At 38.7% G+C, this 21,369-nt stretch overlaps 1 protein-coding gene and 1 long non-coding RNA gene across 9 annotated transcripts in view; one reads left to right on the plus strand and one right to left on the minus strand.

Moving 5' to 3' along the window:
- The window catches only part of DEPTOR (DEP domain containing MTOR interacting protein), a 76,312-nt gene that overhangs the window by 11,537 nt on the left and 43,406 nt on the right, over positions 1-21,369 (plus strand). For all 8 annotated transcript variants that reach the window (XM_066335412.1, XM_066335420.1, XM_066335360.1 and 5 more), the window contains 2 exons: positions 13,626-13,804; positions 15,857-15,980. In XM_066335412.1, coding sequence (XP_066191509.1) covers positions 13,626-13,804; positions 15,857-15,980 — 303 coding nt within the window. The remainder of the gene's footprint in view (positions 1-13,625; positions 13,805-15,856; positions 15,981-21,369) is intronic.
- LOC136372587 (uncharacterized) lies at positions 3,141-4,648 on the minus strand. The gene is made up of 2 exons (XR_010745516.1): positions 4,468-4,648; positions 3,141-3,977 (listed from the first exon to the last, which is right to left on the minus strand). It is a non-coding gene; the product is annotated as an uncharacterized lncRNA (long non-coding RNA).

Genomic DNA, 21,369 nt, shown 5'->3' on the forward strand with positions numbered 1-21,369 from the left:
TTGCCTGGACATGACACTGAGCAACTTGTACTAACTGGTTATACTTTCAGTATAGGTTGGGCCAGATGACCTCCAGAGATCCCTTCCAACTGAATATTTTATGAAGGCATAGTGTATTGTCTTTTTTAAGCTGTGGTGACTGATATTATCAGCTTTTGGTATTGACTGGTAACCAGAGATGATTATCCACTCAGTGACACTGGAAGGAGGGCTTCTAAGAATGCTTCCAAACCTACTTCAGTGCAGAATCAGCTGGGTTAGTTTGTACTGCTGCTCTCAATTTGTACAGTTTTTCAAACAAATTTAAGGGTGAGAAATGCATCCATTTTCAAATAAATCCCAAGAAGTTTTGAAATCTCTCTGTTTCAACTGACATTTTTAGGAAGATGTGAAGGTGACAGCCTCACTCCCTTGGTCACAGTGTCTTATGTTAGGCTAGGATTTTACCTCAGATCAAATGAGATTCATCAAATGCCGACATCACAACTCTTCCTACCACCAGGATTTCTTTCCAAGATGTTTGTGATCTGTAGATTCATGTCTCAAGAACCTGGGATACAGAAACCAAAGTGCACATATTTGGGACATGCTGGTTTATAGCAATTTTTAAAGACTGACAATAGGGAAAAGATTTGAGACAATGTAGAGAGTAATATGTGCTGTAAGGCCAGTAGGTCACAGTGCCAGAAATGCTGCTGGGTGTGCCGTGTTGGCATTACAGGAGGAACAGTAATCTCAGGGCCAGCCACCTGCTCTTCTTTCTTGCTGCTTGCATGACACTCTCAGATCTCCTCATACTGTGCACAAAGGAGGCATCAGTTTGGGAGTTCATTGTGTGCACAGTGTGTGCACAGGTTCCTGTGCCTAGTCCTGCAGCTCCAACTTTGCTTGCGGAAAGAGGATTTTCATTCACATATCGAGGGAGGAAGATATTTGAACTATTAAAATTTTCTTTTCTTGGAGGGACACATCTCATCCTGAAGTTAGTCCTGCAATCAAAGACATGATTATTTCAAGCATGTGCCCAACCATTATCCCAGCTATTTAAAAAAAAAAAAAATCTTTCAACGTACACAAAACAGTGGGGTATTTGCTTTCTCTATATGCCGTTGTGGTTTATCACAATGTTGCAAGGTCTAGATCCTTTAAAAGTATTTTCTCATGGGGGAAAATCCAATCTCTTTAGTTTTCTATAAAGTGATGGTCTTTTCAAGTGCTGGGCTTTGGGCCTGCTGTATTGACTCAAACACAAGTGGTTTAAAGATAATTGCTTGTATTCACTTTGTTGGGCTGCAGAGGGGATAGACCTGCTCCAAACTAATGTTATAATAACTTCATATTACTTTTCTTGTTGAATCTGTAAATCAACACCAGCTGAAACAGTGTTTTCTACACAATTTCACATGAAATAAGTTTGTACCCTATGTGGCTTGCTTTTCTGATGAATATGGAACATGTGAGCTTAGATGGGGCCAGTAACATCAGTACTCTTGGGAAAGATATTATAGGGCCAAAGGAGGAAGAAAAAAAGAATTTCATAAACTGCTCAGGGGAAGCACAATAAAAATGGAAGGAAGAGTTTATTTAAACGTATAGTGGCTGTTGAAAAGTTCCAGGAAAACATATAGTGGCTATTGAAAAGTTCCACACCACTCAAAAGTGGAGTGGAAATTGTGAAATTTTGCATGCAGGCTGAAAATTGCACGACACATCTTTTTGTGTGAAATACCAGTATTGTCTCTCAGAAAATGAAAAACCTCTAGGAAAAGGTATTGGCCACTTGATCAATGGTTTTATGTCTTCAGTTACCACAAACCATTTGCAATTTCAAATTCAAATTCATGAATTTCCTATTTATTTAAATATGCAATTTCATATCAACACATAGCAGTTCATATATGCACAGCTTACTTACATATGGACTGAAATGTATATATTGATCTATAGTCTGGACGAGGGGATCAAGGACATCCTTACCAGCTTTGCAGATTATACCAAGTTGTGTGGGAGTGTTGATCTGCTGGAAGGCAGGAGGGCTTTACAGAGGTAATTGGACAGGATGGATCAGTGGGCTGAGGCCAGTTTTATGAGATAGAACAAGGCCAAGTGCCAGGTCCTGCATTCTGTTCACAGCCTTATACAGTGCTCCAGTTGGAGTTGTCTGGAAAGGTGCCTGTTGGAAAAGGACCTGGAGGTGCTCGTCAGCAATGTCTGAACATGAGCCAGTATTTAGCTGATGGTGTTACTTGGTGAATAAAGGTCGGGGTGCATGGTCTGAGTTACTAAAGCAGAAAGAAGTCACATTTTGAATTTATTGTCAGAGCACATAAATACCTGTTCACTGAGCTTTCTGCATGTGTGGAGAGAGAATATTGCTTACAAGGAGAAATGGAAACACATGGCCCAGCAATGGGAGCAAGCTGTTCAGTAGACCAGCAGAACTTCTCTGGACTCCTTAAGGATTTATTTATTACTTTAAAGGAAAACTTCCATTTAATCATAAGAGGAGAGGAAAAATGCTTCTGTAATATTAATCTTTTCAAAGCTCATATATTTGTGAGCTTTTGACAAGGCCTAATCAAACAAGACAAGATCCTTGATAGTGTCCTGACAGAAGGAACTACTCAAAGAGTGGTTGTGCCACAGCTGTGTATCTGTTCATATCATAATATAGGAGACTCAGAAAAATGCTGAGCCAATCAAACAAAACCATCCCTAGGCTAGATTTTTGCGAAAGAAAAATATTTTAAATAGATTCAGGATTTAACTATGATTTTTAATAATAGATTTTCCCTAATGATGAAGTTCTTCATTAGCCTACCAGAATTTAGGCAGTTAGCAATTTCATCCCATTAAATAATCTCGTTAAATTCACGTACCATAATTCTTGCTGTTATGTGTTTGCATGATCTAGGTAAAGAGAGATTTAAAGCAGATAGGATGGGGTTTTGCCATTAAAACATTTGTGTCAGACAGCAATCCTTTCTGTGTTTAAAAAATAAATGCAGTAGTGTTATGTTGCAAAATTTTTGAGTAAAGTCATTGTTACCGTTGGCGTGCATTCATTTGGAGTTCAGTGTAGTCTAGGGCAGTCAGTAGATTTCCGAGACATTTTTCATTTCTTCATCTGCACATGGTGGTTTATTTTTTCTTTTTCTTTTGGCAGTGAAGCCTTATTGAATGTTACAGGATTTTCTGTAAGAAGGAAATGTATAAATGAGCAGAATGTTAATTAGGATTATGCTGCTTTGTTGCCTCCAGCTGACTGGAAAGGTCATACTGGCTTATATTTTACTCTCAAAGACAAGAAAACTTAAGGGAACTTTAAAAGGCTGTAACACCATTTGATTTAGACTTCTAATCTACTTTGATTTGTTCACTTCAATAATTACATACTCTATGTTATTTCAATAAATAAAATAAAGTTATGTGCCAGAATATAGAATTAGACAAATTCCAGGCTAAGAAGACCAAGCTGACTATGACTATATAGACAGGTTCTTTGCAGTAACTTCACAAGATCTCAGATTAGAAACTGGAGGTTCCTTCAAACCTGGTGATCTGGATCTCAAGAGGAAGAGTGAATGTTGCACGTGGAGGCAGGAAAGCCAGATGAGTTCAGATGTGTAGAGACTTCAACCAAGGGTGAAATGCAGAGCTGGGCTGTGGTGCTGGCAGAAGGATCCTCAGCCACTGCAGTTCCTCCTGGCTTCTACACTTTGATTTAGCAAGGAAGCAGAGCAGACCCTTGGTCTCCATGCATGCTGCTACCCAGCTGATGAGGTTTCCTCTCAGCAGATCCCCAGCTCTGTCTTGACACACTTACATGCACAAAGGTTGTGTGGTTTCCTTCAGATGCTGGAGGAAAACATGCCTCTAGTTTGGTATTGACTGGCTAATTAAACCCCCATCCTTCCAGTCAGCCAGGTAAGGACTACTGGATGCTTGCACTGTTAAAATGAAAATCAGAGAACACCCTGTGGCAAAACCAAGGAGGTGTGTTCAAAAAATGGGGACATCTCTCGTACTTACAGCTCCTGAGCTTTGGCAAACACACAAAGAATGTCTGTATGTCTGCATATACACCTGTAATAAAAGCTTTGATATAAACAGCAAGTGTCTTAATATAGGCAGCATTTGAACTTTTATTTTTTGCTGCTGATGTGAACTAGGATTTTAAAAAGGCTGTGTCCTGTTATAGTGCATTCAAAGGCCAGCCTCTGATGTTCTTCCACCTTACAGTATTCCCAAAGGTTGTTTGGAGATAGCAGTGTAAATCATGTAATTATAAACCACAGGACTGGAAGGTCATCTGAAGATTATTACAATACATAATCTTTTGATATATTTATTATTATTCTTGCCTTAAGAAAGAATTAGAAATCTTTTCTCCAAAACTTTCTCTAATATGTTTGGATCCCTCAGCATTACTTAAATAGCTTTTCTTGCTCTCTGCTTTCAACTCACCTGAAAGATTATAGACAGCAATTCTGCTTCTCTTACATTTTGTCTAGGTAAGGCCAGACTCCCAATCCTGTATATTTTTCTCTCTGCTCATGAGACTGCTCATCATTTTTCATTTGAAAATTTGAGCTACATCATTGCATCTCTTTGAGCTGATCATTCTTGAATGAGATGTCATGAACAAAGCATGGTCTTCAGATGATGTTCTGTAGTATCAGAGATACAATGACATAAACAACTGGATTTCTAATCATTTCTGGAGACATCTCTGTTAGTACAATGTGAGGTTGCCCTTGGTTTTTGCATGGTCTCTCAGCCTGTACTCAGTGAAAGTTTCACTTATGCATATTCAACTATTTCTTACTCTGTTGCTTTTAGCCTCTGTGTTCTCAATTTTCATCTGAGCATTTTGTTGTTAGTGCACAGACTTACATTTTATAGTCTTACCTGTTCCTCCATGTCTATTTATGAACTGTGAAGGTCATCCTCTAACAATTTAATTGCTCTAGGCAATCCAGTCAAATGGATCATTACTTTCAGTGTTTAAAAATCTGCATCAGTTTTCCAGCTTTGTTTTATAGTTTAGTTGTCAATCAGTGAATTTCAATAGACTTCTGGAAGACAGTGGAAAGAACTCCCTTGAATAATGTCTTTGGTCAGTGTAGCATCCTGTATATGTGGTGTTGCCAGCTGGAAGAGGTAAAAAGACGTGTATCAGTGTCAAAACATGGCAGTTTTTTTTTTTTTTTTATTTAAAGAAATTCAATACAAAATGTCTTTTCTAGTGAGTACTTCTGCACTTATTGCTATCACAGCTTCCTTCAAAATAAAAATAAATCCTAGAAATGCAGCTATACTAAACATGAAAGAAAGGAAGCTATTAATTTAGAATGTGAACAGATAAAAAAAGTTTGATGGTTTTAATACAACATATTGTATATTGAGATAATATTGCATCTCTATTCATTTTAAGATGGACCTACATATTTCTTGCAAGTGAATAAAAATTATTGAGTCATGGTACCAGTACAAAAGCAAGTTTGTTACCAACTGTACATAACACTAAGCATTTTATTACTCATTACCTTACCTGTCAGGTACTGGGTATTTATGCTTAATGACAGTCACGAATCAGCACAGTATTTGGATAAAAGTTTTGTGTAGAGATGGAAAAAATTGCTAAAAGTGACTGAGATATTACTGCAGTATGATGCTTTATTAATGATTAAGGCAGATTTTTTATTCTTGCATTCAGCAGGGTTGCCAAGGACCACTGAAAGAAGTCCAAGCAGCTGGTGCTTCTCTGAGAAGTGCAGAATATCAGGGAGAAAATCTCCTGTAGGTCAGTGGTTCTCAGGCTGAGAGCAGCCATTCCTGGAAGGACTTTGTGCTCAGAGTTACCCGTACAATGTTCCAGCAAAACTATTTGTCACTTATTGACAGGGTGGGAGAAATACCAAACGGCACTTAAGATTAGGCACTTGACTGATTTCAGTTTTCCCATGGATTTCTTGGGTTATCTCCAGCACATAACAACCCCTTTCACTGTTTGCACTCCAGGATTGTTCAGTACTGTTCTGCTTCCTGAGTGCTACAGATTTGGTCTTCCCCAGTTGTGCTGAGAGATGGGTGGTGAAAAGACTTTGTTTCTCAGGTGGTCTGAAATGTGCTGCACAGAGTGCAAGTGCCTACCAAGGTTAAAGTCAGCTTTTCCCTCTGGGTAAAGGAGGTGCCTTGCTGCATAAGGGACCTCACCCTGTAACTTTTTTGGCTCCCGTACCCCCATGACATGCCAGCTACATCCAGGACAGGAGTTCTCACACAGCAGGTACCCACAGCTGTTTGTGTCCTTGGTGCAGCCTCTCTTCTTGACTCCAGTGATGCAGGCCTGTAGTTGAGCATCCTATTCCCCAGCTGCTGGCCTGTCTCTCCAGGTTCTTGAATGGCAGTGCTAGCAGGAATATCTGTAGCAGTGGAATTTGGGCTCTGTGACCTGTTTTTGCTCTGTTTAGCCCATTTAGCATTTCAAAGGAACATTCTCTTCTTCCAGCCACTTTATTGAGATAACAGGCCTGCATTCCCTGACACAAATATCATTGATTTTCACTAGCCTCCCTTGAGACCTCACTGCCTCTTCGTGAGTTTGCTACCCATAAAATCATTCCTTTATTAAGAGGTAATTTTGCATAAGTCTACAAGAGCTGGTGAGTTTATTACCATGTTAATCCAGTCATAGGATGTCTATAATAACAGTTCTCCTATGGTTTCTGGTCTGTACTTTGAAATTTTGGTGGTCTTCAGTTTAGATTTGGGAAAATATCCTTGCAAAAATTAATCCTCACAGTAGATATTGATGTAATAAGCCTAAGAATATCTATGCCATGGAGAAAATTAATGTGGATAAGAAAACCTAGTTGATGGATATTAGCAAAGATGGCTTATTTTTGAGTGAAAAGTGCATCAGTTCTTTTGGGGATCCCCACAGTAGTATCCCACAGACTTTGACCTGTATACATTTGTTCTGTGGTGTGTCCCAGCTCACCCATGTGAAAAGCACAATTATGTCTGACTTCCATTTAGAGAAGGAGGGCTCTGATTTGCTGAGCTCTGACAGTTTCAGCCCGGAAAGTGAGCAGCCTGACTGAGACAGGCAGACTTCTGCTTTCCTTATATGACTAGGGGCAGGTGAAATAAAAACTTGTCTGTATTCTATGTTTTCCTCTTTATAAACCCCAGTTTTATGCTTTCCAGCAAGACAGAATCTCTCAAGGTTCAAGTGCACAGGAAGTTAGATATATTATTCATGTTTGAGCACATTTTACTTTAAAGTGAAATGGCTTGGCAGACAGGGAGATTAGTCACTTCACAGCTTCTGTAGGTTTTACAAGGGGTCTCTAGTTTTATGACAGATCAATACAAACACACAGATTTAATTTCCTCTGCAGTTCGGAGTACTCTGGAGGCTGTGGCTCTGAATTTCTGGCCTGAATTTGTGGGCTGAAAGAGAGTCTCTGAGAGACATCCTGTTGATTTCAACCCAGACCCTGTGCAATGCCTGTGTCTGTTCCTCAGAGTTTGCTTTGATCCCTGACAGGGTTGGTGAGATGTTATGAGTATTGAGGATGTCTTTATGCACCTTTGGTTACAGGCTTAGTGGCCTTGGTACTTTTTTGAATGTATAAAAAAAGACTTCATAAAAGAGGCAGCCACAATATTTTATTGAAAGCTACAGGGACACTGGTGAACTGTTATTTGGAAGATTTAGGATTTCGTCTGCAGTGCACCAAGAGATGGTTTATTTGAAATCTGTCTGACTCTGTGTTCTGGCATCTCCTCACTTTGACTGCATACATGGCTGTGGGCAAAAAAGGAGAGATTGTCACAGTAATGAGAGCTGCTATCAGGATCTGCTTTGAAGACACCCTTTCTAAATGTATTTGAGATGGCAGAATTCCTGCTCTGCCACAGCTACCAAAACAGAAATATCTTCATCCTATTTCCAGTATGACCCCATGTTTTAAAGGGTAATGTAACTCCTGTGAATATCAAGTAACAGAACTAAGTGATTGCGGAGCTGAAGCATAACTAGAAAGAGGAACAGGCAGCAGTGAAACGCTGACACTTCAGCTGAGACTTGGCAAGCCCAGCTGGAAATGCCTCACCCAGCAACACACACTGCATTCACAGAGTACCTTCATGATCGCCTCTGTGTACAAAGTTCATATCTTCACTGACCTATTTTAATTTTTTTGCTGACAGTGCATAGACAAAAGTTTGGTATAAAGGACATTTTAAGTATTTTTTTCCTGGGTGTGTATATATACACAAATGCCACCTTATGCTCATATATTTTGTAATGAATCAGATGTGCAACTGACTTGTGACTTTTAAATTTCAATGAGATTTCTAAGTCACTGAGATGCTTTGGAATATGTGATCTTTTAGTAAGATGCCCATCTACCACCCTGTAGATAGGTCACATGCTTATGTTAGAAACACCAAACTTTGTGATCTTTGGGAGGATACAAAACTGTTCCGTTTCAAACAGAAAGGGACAATTCTACCTGCCAGTGGAGGATGTAGGATGTCCCTTGAGAAGAGGTGTGAAGAACCTATGCTTTTTTGCCACCATTAATTGTCCTTATCTTTGGCAAGATGCTTCTTTTGTCCATATATGTTTCTCACAAAGGACATAATGACTAGTTTTCCTTAGAACTAAGTAAATCATTCTCTTAGAGAAGTTCACAGGAGACTTGTGAAAGAATTTAAAGGTGGCAGAAACCACCTGCAGGGCTTTGCCTCTCTGCATATAGTTGCTAATTTTCAAGGGATCTAATACAGTTTTGTTCAGTTTACTCAAATTTGATAAAATTGTAGCAGTTCAGTGAATGCTGCCTGGCAGTGCTCAGTCTGAGATAGTGACTGCAACCAAGGGTGTATGCAAGGTGTAACACAGCAGTAAGCCATGAGCATGCCAGAACTCCTCAGCAGCAGCTGAGCATGCTGAGGCAGGATGTGCATTGTGCCATGACTAATTACATCATCAGTGTGTATTGTTCAATAATTAACAAATTCTGATAGGGATTTCTATTTTAAATGATCTCTTCACTGGTGTTTTGTTCTACTATTAAAAAATAAATTGTTTCATCCAAAGCCTTGTGGACAGCAGGTTGAGGGAATTAATTCTGCCCCTCTGCTTCACTCTGGTGGGACTTCACCTTGAATGCTGTGTCCAGCTACGAGGTCCCCAGCACAGGAAAGACGTGGATGTATTGGAGTAGGTGCTGAGAAGAACCCTGAAGATGGTTGGAGAGATAGAGCACCTCTTGTGAAAACAGAAACACGGACTGAGAGTGTTGGGGCTATGCAGCCTGGGGAAGACCTTATTGTGGCCTTTCAATATTTAGAGGGGGCTTAGAAGAATAATGGGGACCAACGTGTTGGTAGAACCTGTTGCAATAGGACGGGAGTTATGGTTTAAACTAAAAGAAGCAAATTCAGACTAGATAAAAGGAAGAAATTTTTTAGAGTGGTAAAATACTGGCACAGGTTTCCCGGAGAGGTGGCAGATGCCTTGTCCCTGGAAACATTCAAGGTCAGCATGGAGAGGCTCTAAACAACTCGATGTAATGGAAGATGTCCCTGCACATATTAGACTAGATGACCTTCAAAAGTCCTTTTCAACCAAAACTGTTTGTGTGTCTATGATTCTATGATTCTATTATATCTACATTTCATGTGTGTGTGTGATTGTTTCAGGAAGGCTGAGAGAGGGGAAAGAGTGGAGCACATTATGAAAGTCTTCATACTGTGTCTATTTAGAAGGTCAGCAACCAACATGTTCCTTGCACATTTTTTTGAGCCTTGTTAGGCTAAACATAGGGACTATATAGGGTGTAGGAACTGGCAGGTTAATTATTCAGAAGATTACCTGGAAGAACAGAAGATGTAAATTTTTTTTCGTTTACAGAACTCAAGATTGGACAATGCTTTGTAAGTTCTATGTTAGCCAAGCACAAACTACTAGACTTAATAGAGGGAAGTAGCTGGATGAGATATTTGGACTGTGGTTCTGTGAATGAAATCCTTGCTGTGTTCATCCAGCATGTTGGCCTTTTCTGGGGTTGGAAAGGAAAGCTAATTGTGCAGGTCTCATAAATCATTACCCACTGCTTCAGAAAAGAGGCAAGGAGCTTCAGAATGCACAATGTCCTTGGTGGAAATAAAAATGCCCCTGTTGGTGGAAACCAAAATGCAAGTTTCATGGAGCTACAAGAGAAATTTCATCCCAAGTTAGTGCCTGATTCTTCATTTCCAGGCAAAACATTAGATTTTTTCCATGATCCTGAAAGTGCCTAATGGCATCTCAGCAAAAAACATTATTCCAGAAAGCTCCGAATGCATTTACTGCAAAGCAAGAGCAGTGTCTTCCAATGTTCCATGCTATGTAGGAGGAAGGCACTTCTGTTTGGAGCAAGAGTCCCTACATATTGTCAATTAGGAGCAATTTCTGTTTAGACAAGCCCCCAAGAAAATTATCTCAGAATGCATGCTTGCAAATACAGCCTTCATTTGTTGTAAGCGTGAGTAAGGGCCATGGATATAAATTTATAAATATTAAATACTTGCATATGCCTGTTAACCTTCACAGGCAATTGCTCAAATGCTCTGGATCTCGCTCACATTTTCCTCAGGTAGGGCAGACTGTGGCCTCACATGCAAAATCTGGCAGATAATCTTGAATAATATATGGATGAGGTAGTGATACACACAAAATTGTTTTCTGGTGTTAAGGTATTAAGTTCCAGAAAGTGGGTCAACATTTCAAAGGCTTGTTGAATCAAGGTGTCCCCCTATCACCCCTTGATGTTTGACTGTCTTCTCTGCCTTCTCCTCTCAGACTGGTCAGGGTTTGTCAGTCAGCTGATTTTCCTGAGCAGCTCTTGAGAAAAACTTCTTCTAGTGGGAAGAATGTCTTTGATATCAAATTAGGTCTTTTCCAGTTATCATACAGACTAGCTGACCTAAAGTGATTAACATTATTTAAAGGGAAAAAACATCAAAGACTTTGGGTTAGACGCCTACTTCTCAATGCCAAAGGAATTTACCACTTCACTTGATCATTTGTTCCAGTGTACAGTTAAACTCACTGGTACATTTTATTCCTTTTTATTCCATTTGATTTGGCTTCTGATAAATACTTCTGAGCACAGATACATTTTTTGAATTCCGGCCTGAACTTCTGATTGGTGGCACACTGCAATATATACTCAATAACTTTACATGAGGCTTCTATTTTTTTTAGTTTACACGAGTACAGTGTCAATTTATTGAGCTACTTCTCCCCCATAGAGTTTGATTTTTAGAAGATTTGTGGAGGTGAGGGGGCCTTGACAAAGAGAAAATCTGAATCTCTTCTGTATTTGTTATTCCAAATCAATAAGCCTGGACATAATTCAGTATGGACATAATTGGTATAGACTGCAGAAGAAATTTCCACATTCATGTGGAAATTCAGGTTTGTTAAAGGTTATGTGGTCATGTTTTCTTTGACTTAATGATTTTGTATCCTCTTAGCAAATTTGGATCCACTTTAGCAAGTCAGTGGAAATAATTCAGATCATGAAATATCTATGAATTTTATAAATATAGACAAATATAAAGAGAGATCCTTTCTATGAGTGAGGAAAAAGATTGTAGTGGGAACTTGTGTCTTTTGACATGACACAGGAACTGAAATATTGATAAGCCCACCGACTGCAGGGAAGCCTGCAGCTGGAATTTAAGATATAAATGCTCATTTTTGGGGCCCTTGACTACTGACTTGTTTGTGAAATGTCAGACCAGTGCTAGTATACTCCTATGCAACATGTGGACAAAGAATTTTGTAGAAGGAGTTTTCCCTCTTGTAGCAGATGAACTCTGTCCATTTAGACTTAGGCCGCTGAATGAAAGCTGGATTGAGCTGTCTACCTTTGTATTATACACTCTTTTTCTAGTTTTGTTCTTGCAGGTTATTGTGGGACATAAGACCAGATAAACATTAACAGAACCTTGAATGTATTTTAATTGTAAAGTTCAATCAAACATACTGATAGTTGCATGTTTTATAATTAAAACTGTGGATGCTTTTCTTTCTAAGCATAGTGACAGCTGTTAGAGCACATCTGGAAAATATGCTTTAAGCAAAAGTATTTTAGCTCAGAGAGTTTCCCAATCTGTGGGATATTTACCAGCATTTCTTTCCAGAATACTAATCTGATTTATCAGTATTTTTAATATAAAAGTCCTGCCTTTTTTTTTTTTTTTTTAATGATGTTTGCAAATCTGGTTTTGAATTCACATCGCAAGTTGGCAATTCCAGGGTATTTCAAGGCTAAATGCTGCACAGCAAAGCATTGCTTTGCTACTATTTTTAGGGAGAAGCCTACATAAGTTTTGTCTGATGCCATAATTATATTGCCTTTATTGATTTCAGCCAAATATTTCCCCCTTTTATGATTTTAAAGAGAAATTATTGTTTCATTCAGGAATTTCATTGAGAGGAAAATTTCTCATACTTCTGCTCTGCTTCTTGAGGCTCATGTTAACACTCTTCTGTTACCCTTGTACCACCTACAATTATTATAGGATTACTCAGTTCTATTTGTGATCAGTGAGAGTGTTTACAAGGTAGGACCCTAGTCACTTGGAAATGAACAGCAATGTTTCTGTTTGTGATAGGAGCCCAAGCACTGTCTTGGCTGTGCTTTCCTCAGAACTGTGGTATAGACATTGCAAAATCAGATTTTCTGGTATGATTCATTAAAATGGAACAAGAAAGCATCAAAATTTCAAGCAACTTTAAACCCTCTATCTGCTAATATATTGATAATGTTGCTTTTCTCTCTTTTTTTTTTTTTTTTTTTTTTTTTTTTTTTTTTTTTTTTTTTTAATTTGGAAAACATTACTAAATATAAAGATGCAGAACCTCAAGGCATTACTCTAATCAGGATCTTGCATTCTGACCCAAGCATCTCAACCAACTTGCTTTCAGGATGATGAAGGAGATTTTGCAAACAGCATTTGCCAACAGATGCCTAAGCGAGAAATCAGTTTCCTTTATTTAGAGTAGGAGGCAACTTTTTAATGATAGATTACATTGTGTTGGAGCAGCTTCACACGTAAATTTTAAATCATAAATGCTATCCTTGTTGTGCAGTTGGAGGCAAAATGCAGTTACTCAACCAAGGGAGAAGCTACAGCTGCAAAAACTAATGAGATGAAAAAAAAAAATCTACAGCAGTGATACTATAAAATAGTATGGAACATATTAGTGGTAATGTGGGAAAATTAATTCCAAATTATTGACAGTTTAATTGACCTGTGGGAAGTATTTTAATGGACTTAATATGCTGTGCTGTTCTTTAAAAAAAGTTTTAAAAAAATTCCACTGAGGAGAAAACAAGTTTTTCCAATTATGGGGTTTAAAGTTATAACAAATGGTTGCTGTGAGTTCCCTGGTTGGGTGATGCCAGCCCTGGATGTGTGATTTTTCTGCCCAACACCTGCAAGGCCCATCCTGTGAGCAGGGCACGGGTGCCAGTGCTCCACTCTCATCCCAGTCTTGCTGTTACAGAGGCTCTTTGCAAATGATATTTACAAGGTGATTTGGCCCCCAGGCTCCGACTGCACGAGGAAAAGGTCATTAAGGATCGGCGACACCACCTCAAAACGTACCCAAACTGCTTCGTTGCCAAAGAGCTGATTGACTGGCTGATCGACCACAAAGAGGCCTCCGACAGGGAGACAGCCATTAAACTGGTGCAGAAATTACTGGATCACAGCATTATCCACCATGGTAAGTGCAGTATCACCTGCTAAAACATTCTAAGCTAAACTTATTGGCTGCTGTGCAACAAAGGGAAATCCCACTCCTGCTCTTCAGCCAAGTAGAGGACAGGTAGGATCCTTTCCCTGCCACAAATGGAGCATCTCTCTTGAACTGTGTTGCTATGCAAGGTCGCCTGTGTGCTGAAGGAGATGAGAGCCTGAAAAGGTGTGAAGTGATGGTCCCCATGGCAGCAGGGGACCTTACTGGTGACTGTGATGGTGCTTCCCTGTCTCCAGAGCAGCCCAGCTGGATCGTGTCCCCCCTCTCCCTGCTGCCGTCATTTCCCTGCTCCTAAGAGCACAGTTCTCCAGCTGAAAAACACATCTGAAAAATCAGCCAGCAAAAAAAAAAAAAAAAAAGATCATTTTTCTCACGTGGATTAGTTCCCTGGCTGTGGCCCTCACAGCAGCTGCACAAACATTAGTGCTGGTACAGCTGCAAGAAAGTTAGTGGTCTGACTGTGCCCTGATTAATTTTCTCCTAAACTTGTTGTCTATTTGAGACCTGTTTCTTTCAGCTTCTTGAATAACAATTCATGCTGATGAAAAGACTTCCAATTCACTGGTAGCATTTAGTTGCCTTTTCGGGCAGAAAGAGGCTGGGAAGCACATGAGCAAAGAAGATCCAAGACCTCAATTTCAAGCTTATAGTATTACTAGCCATTTCAAAACAGCAAATGTGCCATTTGTTTCTTTTTTAAGGGAAAACGGAGTGACTACGAACAGATGAATGTTGACTTTATGCAGAGGTCATTGTATGTGTAGCAATGCTGCTGCTGTCTGCAGTACATTAACAACACCTTAATTAAAGTCAGAAATGCATCTATTGAATGAGTGCCACTTCTACAGCTTCTGCTTGGCTGTTAAATGAAAATTCTGGGTTGTTATGGAAACTGGGACTTACAGTAGATAGTTAAAGAATAAAGTAATTATAGGGTATTCAAATCTGTCTGCTTAATCCTCTATTGAGAAAATGTCAGTGAAGAGTTGCGTAGATGCCTGAGTGACTTAATTTAATTGAGCAATAGATGTTTTATTGCTGAATGCTTGTTGAAAGCTCTAACAACCTTCAAGCATTTTCTACCGTAGCATCCAATTGCAAACTGTAGAAGAAATTTTATATATGTGTGTATGCATGTTAGAAATTGAAAAAATGTTTCTTGAAAATACTCATGTATTGCACTCTAGTAAAATATTTTGTGAAGTGAAGTTGGGCAGGTAAATTCATAAAGGTTCTATCAGGTTCTGCAGGATGCTTAGAACATTCTTTCAAGTCCCATGTCAAGTGAAAGTGACAACAGTTCATGCTTCTGAGGTGTAGAAGGTCCCTCATGTATGTGGTTTGACAGCTGTGTTAGGAGCAGCTTGCTTGGGATAGCTTTCCCATCAGTTTATGCCCTTGATGGGACTCTGTTCTGCATTTACAAAAGGAAATGATCAGTTGCAGTTTTACAAACCTAATTTTGCATTTTTCAATGTGCTCATGTTGTACTTACCATTTACTAGCTGGGATGGCAGAGCAATTGAGGCTTTTTAGAAGGCAGAGGGCTTTGGTTTTAACTGTTCTTTAGGAACAGGTTTCAGGTTTCCTTAGTTTCAGGTTTCCTACAGCACTGCTAACTGATATGAATAACTTTAAGAAGTTTGGCAAACCTTAAATTATTTGGCATTCTGCTCTGGTGGCCTTTTTAAAAAACAAGCCAACAGACTGTTTTCATCAAAAGATTTTCTGGGTATGCAGTGGATGAAGGCATTTTTGCTCTTTATCTTTGCAGTAATACTCACAAAACTGATGGAAACTTCTCCCTCTCACCAAGAAATTTGGTTACCTCTCTGAAAGTTTTCTCCAGCATTTCATTAGAATGGAATAAAGCTGTGTGCTGAGAAATACAGGAGGTTAGACTCTATTCTGTGCTTGCTTTGAAGCTCAGCAGTCGTAGCTACTAAATGGGTCCTCAGTTTTGTAACATGCATGTGAAGGTTTTTTTTGTTGTTGTTGTTTAATTATTTTATGTTTCAGTCTGTGATGAGCATAAAGAATTCAAGGATGTCAAACTGTTCTACCGCTTCAGAAAAGATGATGGGACGTTTCCACTGGACAACGAGGTGAAGGTGTTCATGAGAGGACAAAGACTGTATGAGAAGTATGTTGCATTCAGTATTCATAATATGTTGGTGATAGTGCCATGTGAGTCAAATGATACTTGTTCATCTATTTTTGAATGATCAGAGGCTTTCAGTTCATGCAGGAATGGGTCTGGGCAATTCCATTACTTCAGCTGGGAGTCCTTCTCTCTCCTGTTTTTCTTTTGCTTTTCTACCATAATCGCTTGAGGCATTTTGTTTAAAATCTGATGCCCCAGATTGTAAATACATCATATATGAGAATTCAATGTGAATTGAGGCCCTTGAAATCTATTCTGTAAAAATAATTGCAGAATTATTTGTCAAAAATTATTCAAATAAATACATACTTATTTGATATGTAAAAGCATAATTATAATTCCTAAAACGTTAGTACGTCAAAATGCATTCAACAAGCACCTACATGCCTGTGGACACTCCATATCTACAGCTTCAATGGGAGGTACAGTTTTAAATCATAGGCAAGATGAATCTTCAGTGCTCCAGTCTGCAAAGTTTCAAATCAGAAAAGTTATGTTAAGAGCAATTTCAAAAAAACTACCAACCCTACCAAGAGCATCTAATTATGACTTTAAACAGATTATTATGCTGAAATACCGAATATCCCACTGGCTTACTTCCATCAAGTAACTAACTAGGTATCTTAACCATACTTCCTAATATAAAATTAAAGACATTTTTATTCAGGATGTAGAGATTTGACATGGTACTTTCAAGGAGAGAGAAGAAAATGCGTGTTGCCATATGCTACAAATTAATGCAAAAGTTGTGATGTGTTATTTACCAAAAAGCTTAAAGTGTTGCTCTAGACTGAATTCCACCCACCCTCCTGCTTGCTTTGACCACAGGAGTGCAGCAGCCAGGAGAGATGTGTTACCTCAATAAAGGAAATTTGTTTCCTTCTGAGAAGAAAGCACTCAGGAAACTCCCAAGTTTAAAAGCTGATAATAAATATTATTTTCAAGTTTAGCCAGCTCTAAAGATTAGTTTGATGAAAGAGAAGTGAACCCAAAATATAAACTAATACTTGTAAGTGCCACTCCTTTTATTACACCCATCATATAAAATTCCTCAAGACAGAGTGACTGTGATTTTTTAAAGTGAAAATGTAATAAATTGTATAACACATAAGAAAATGCATCACTGAAGAAAATCCTCTGTTCTATACACTGGAACAGGTGAAATGAATTCAGCCACTTTCAAACTCTTCGGTGTCTTACTAAGCACAGCATTTGCTCTTTAGACTCAGCAAACACACAGTGTCTACAAGCCTGACCCATACTGTGAAAAGCAGATTAGACTGTCTACAGTGCTTTTTTTAGTCTATATTTCTATTTCAGTTATCCAAAAGAAAAATAATTTTTTCTTGGCAAGGCTGATATCAGTCTTCTGTGAAAGGAGCAATAGCAGAAAGAACTCTCTTCTACCAGTGTCTGCTTCCGTCACCATTTCTCTAAATGGAGAACTGTCTCCAAACCACTATCTGTGATCCTGTTTGTTTGACACTGTACTAGCAGGAAATGTTAAACACTCTCTAGAGTGTTCCCATCTTGGCAAAGGAGTTAATGCCAAAAGCAGCACCTGTATCTAAATATAACTGCATCTTTGTGAGGTTCTTGCTCCTAGGCAACGTATCTGAAGGGTTCAGAAACTTTTAAAACCAGCCCTGAGTGCTAAATATAGTATACATTAAAAATACCTGTCATTTCAAAACCAGCATATGACAGTCAAAGCAAGTCAAAATTCTCCATGGATCATGGGAAATGTTTTATATTCATGGGAGATAAGAAGGCATACCTGGGCTACCTGGGCTTCACTTTGTTTATTTTAGCAAAAACCCTGTGCGGAGGTTTCAGATTTTGTTAGTTTCCTTGCATGTGCACCTTTATTAGTAACACCTGCACAATTTTATTGGATACACTTTTAACTCAAAACTGAATGCAGAAAGTCAGGAAGAGTTCTGCAATGAAATGTGTGATTGTGTAAAGTATCTGTTGTATCAGTTTGCTGATAATCCTGAGAAAGAAAATATTAATTCAGCACTATAAAAATAATTACTAAATGGCAGCAACCAGAGAAAAGTATTTGTGCACAAACATGAAGTCATTTACTAGCGTATTTAACTTGTTTATCAAGATGCCTATGAGCCTGATTGCAAGAGAAATGCAGCTATGCCAAAGGAAATCTATCCAAATCCAACACATTTTGAAAATCTGTGTCTAATTGTGTAGAGTTTGCTGATCTTCGCTAGGCTTTGCTAATTTAAGATAGACATTATAATTATTGCCTGCTCTTTCCCACTGTCTGTGTTAGGGCTGGAGTACCACTAGGTTCAGAAGCCAGCATAGTTTGAGCTTGCCAAAATTGCAGACGTTCCCCAACACCAGTCCATGCAGATTTGGTACCCTTTGTGGGTAAAATGGACAAAACACTTTAGGAGGATCAGCAGGTTGTTGCATGGGCAGAGGCATGGATGTCTTAGGCAGGTTCCTTACACTCAGACAGGTTTTGGAGAAATGCCTTGTTCTCTGCCCTGGGACATGGGAACATTAGGACTGTCCCTCTGCTGAGGAGCTCCCTTTCCCATCTCTCTTCTGCATGACCACAAAGATCCTCGTAACCTGAACTCTCCTTTTTTGTACATTTCCCCCTTCACCCACTGTGAGCAGCCTCGGTGGTTGTACCTGTGGGATTAGAAGATTTAATATCAGTCTCTGATTGTATTCTCCCTTCATTTGAGCTGAAAATTGTGAATCGGTTCAGATTCCCTGCACATCATTGCAAATTTTGGTGATCCTTTCTGTGAATATGCTTTGAGGTTCGAGTTTATAACTTGAGAGGAAAACTGCTGGATTTCCTAAAATGTTGTCTGAAATTGTTGAATAATTTATTAGATCTAAGGTTGGTATCAGCTTTCAAGCTCTGCAGAACTGACCAGATAGATTAAACGAGATAAACATCAAACACAATTCACCCTGCAAATCTTATATAAATCCAGCACAGAGCTTTCATAGCTTTAAAAAAAAAATCAAGTTGTGCAGGCATCCTATTTTTATGACGTTTACAATTCTCTGTAGGGCTTGGTCAGGCATACAAAATTGTTGTTTCTGGTGCAACGTATAAGTCATTTAATGATGCTGACATCAACTGAGATTTTAAACCAGATTTCACAGTGAAAGAAGTGCAGATTTATGGTTTTAATTTCAGGAAATCTTTCAGATAGTTTTGAGACTGCATTCTTGGAATCACTTTCAGTTTAACTCATCAGTGGTTGAGTTGCTTTTAACCTCTGGTGCAATTAGTTTGAAGAAAACAAGGTTAAAGATTTCTTTTGAAAAGGAATTTGAATTTCAGTGTTTGGCTAAATACATTCCTTTAATGTAGTACAGCACCAGTTTTAGCAAATAATACATTTTGACTTTAATAGCCTCATGTTTTTTTGGAACAAGGAGAAAATGGAAGAGTAAGAGGAAGTTTCCAGTTCTGCCTAATGAAAGGCCAGATTTTTGATGGATGTAAATTGGTACAGTTTTGTTGACAGTCATGGAATTACAGTGATTTACTTCAGTGAGGGATGTAAGTCCATGGATTGCTGTGTCTGGGCTTCTTAAACTGGCAATTGTCGTGTCTATTTGTTCACAAGTCCGAATCCTTTGCAGTGCTATTCTGGGCCTATGAAGAAGGTTTTGAAATGTCAAACTGAGTGTTTTTCCACTTGATATTTTTCCAGATTTCTTTTGTGTCTCTGTAAAAATCTAACACTTAGCACTGCCTTTTCAAGGACCTTTCTATCTGCGATTTCAAAGAGACAGTCAACTAATTATAGACTCATCAAAGAACAATTAACGTAATCCTAAGGATTTTTTATTTGGTGCCTGCAGAGCCTAGGTAACCAATTCTGGGTAACCATGCAGCAGATGGTATGATGGGACACAAGCTTTGGCTTTGCCTTTTTTTCTGGGGGGGAAAAAGACTGGGGAACAAGACACATTTACAGATAGTCTCTTGGAGCATAGTAGGTCTGTATTAGATGTGGTGAGTGTGGGACAAAATGCTATGGGACAAGATGCTTGTAAATTAAAATATTAAAAAAGAGTAAAGTCTGCAAGAGTTCTGGAGTCAATACGTTGTCTTCAGCTAATTTTGACTTTCCAGCTCTTACTCAACTAAGAGGTGCTGGCAATGACACACCATCTAAATGAGCAGTTCACTGCTACCACTGACACACAGCTATGGCTGAGCAGCCTTTGCCTGGTTTGTTGATCTGCTACCTGGTGGTCAGATTCAGTAGGTTCAGGCCTCAGTGCTCATTAAAATCAAGGGAAGAATCTCAGGTGAAATAACCTGTCAAACCTCTTCGCTGTAATTTCAAATGAAACTTCTCTCTGTTCCTATGGCACAGATTTTTCTGATGCTTCCCAAAGGAGGTGAAGTTATATTCCATAATCTCTAGACATGCTGTCAGTTTAAGAAGCAGATGGCTCATGTATGGATTTACTTGAATTTCAATTCCTTTATCAGAAGGGCAAAGATTAAGCACTTCCAGAATATGCCTGTTGTAGTTCAGATGTGTCCTTATTTCAGAATAGTTGGTGAAGGGAGGGGACCTGTTAGTCTTGAATGGAAATTGAACTTTTCCATTATTGAACTATTGCTCTGAGAGCCTTATCACTAGTCCTATTATAAGCCTATAATAAATAAAATATTTATGAAAAAAATTAGGTTAAAAAAGATGCTATGGTGCTCAGTCTCCCCCCTACCCCCAAAAAACTGGAATTCTGTATTGCAAAGAAATGATTCTCCTTTCTTCTTTAAAACTGCCTTCTCTTTCAGACTTTCCAACTGGCTTTTGCATTAACAAAATATTGAGGCTTTTTTTTAAGACTGTCATTTGCATAGATATCTTGAATAGACAAGAATTTTATTGGTATTCAGCTACTCACATGCAAGTTGCTAGGATATTTAGGTATGTCTCATGATGTTCCTCTGACTGCTGTTACACAGAGCCAGCTGAGGCACAGAGAACTGTGAGCCTCAGATGTTTAAATGTGTTCAGGTTCATGCGCAGCTCGCTGACTGCAGCTGCATCACCAAATGTTGGGTGTACAATATTTATCCACCCCCAAACCACAGAACTACCTTTTTTCCTCCTCTTGATTTTTTCTGCAGCTGTTTTAGAGCTTATGGAGAGAATTTTCAAAGTCATCTAAATGACTTCAGGGCATAGTTCTGCTAACTGTAAATACTAATTAGGAAGTTTTGAGCACATTAGTCACATTCTGGTGCTTTTAGGCTATTTTTTTTTCAAAGCTGATTATACAGTAACTTTTAGAGAATGTTAAACACTAAATAGGGGAAATGCAAAACCTAAAAATCTAATTTTCTTTT

This window comes from Sylvia atricapilla, chromosome 1 (assembly GCF_009819655.1).
Source record: "Sylvia atricapilla isolate bSylAtr1 chromosome 1, bSylAtr1.pri, whole genome shotgun sequence".
Taxonomy (NCBI): Eukaryota; Metazoa; Chordata; class Aves; order Passeriformes; family Sylviidae; genus Sylvia; species Sylvia atricapilla.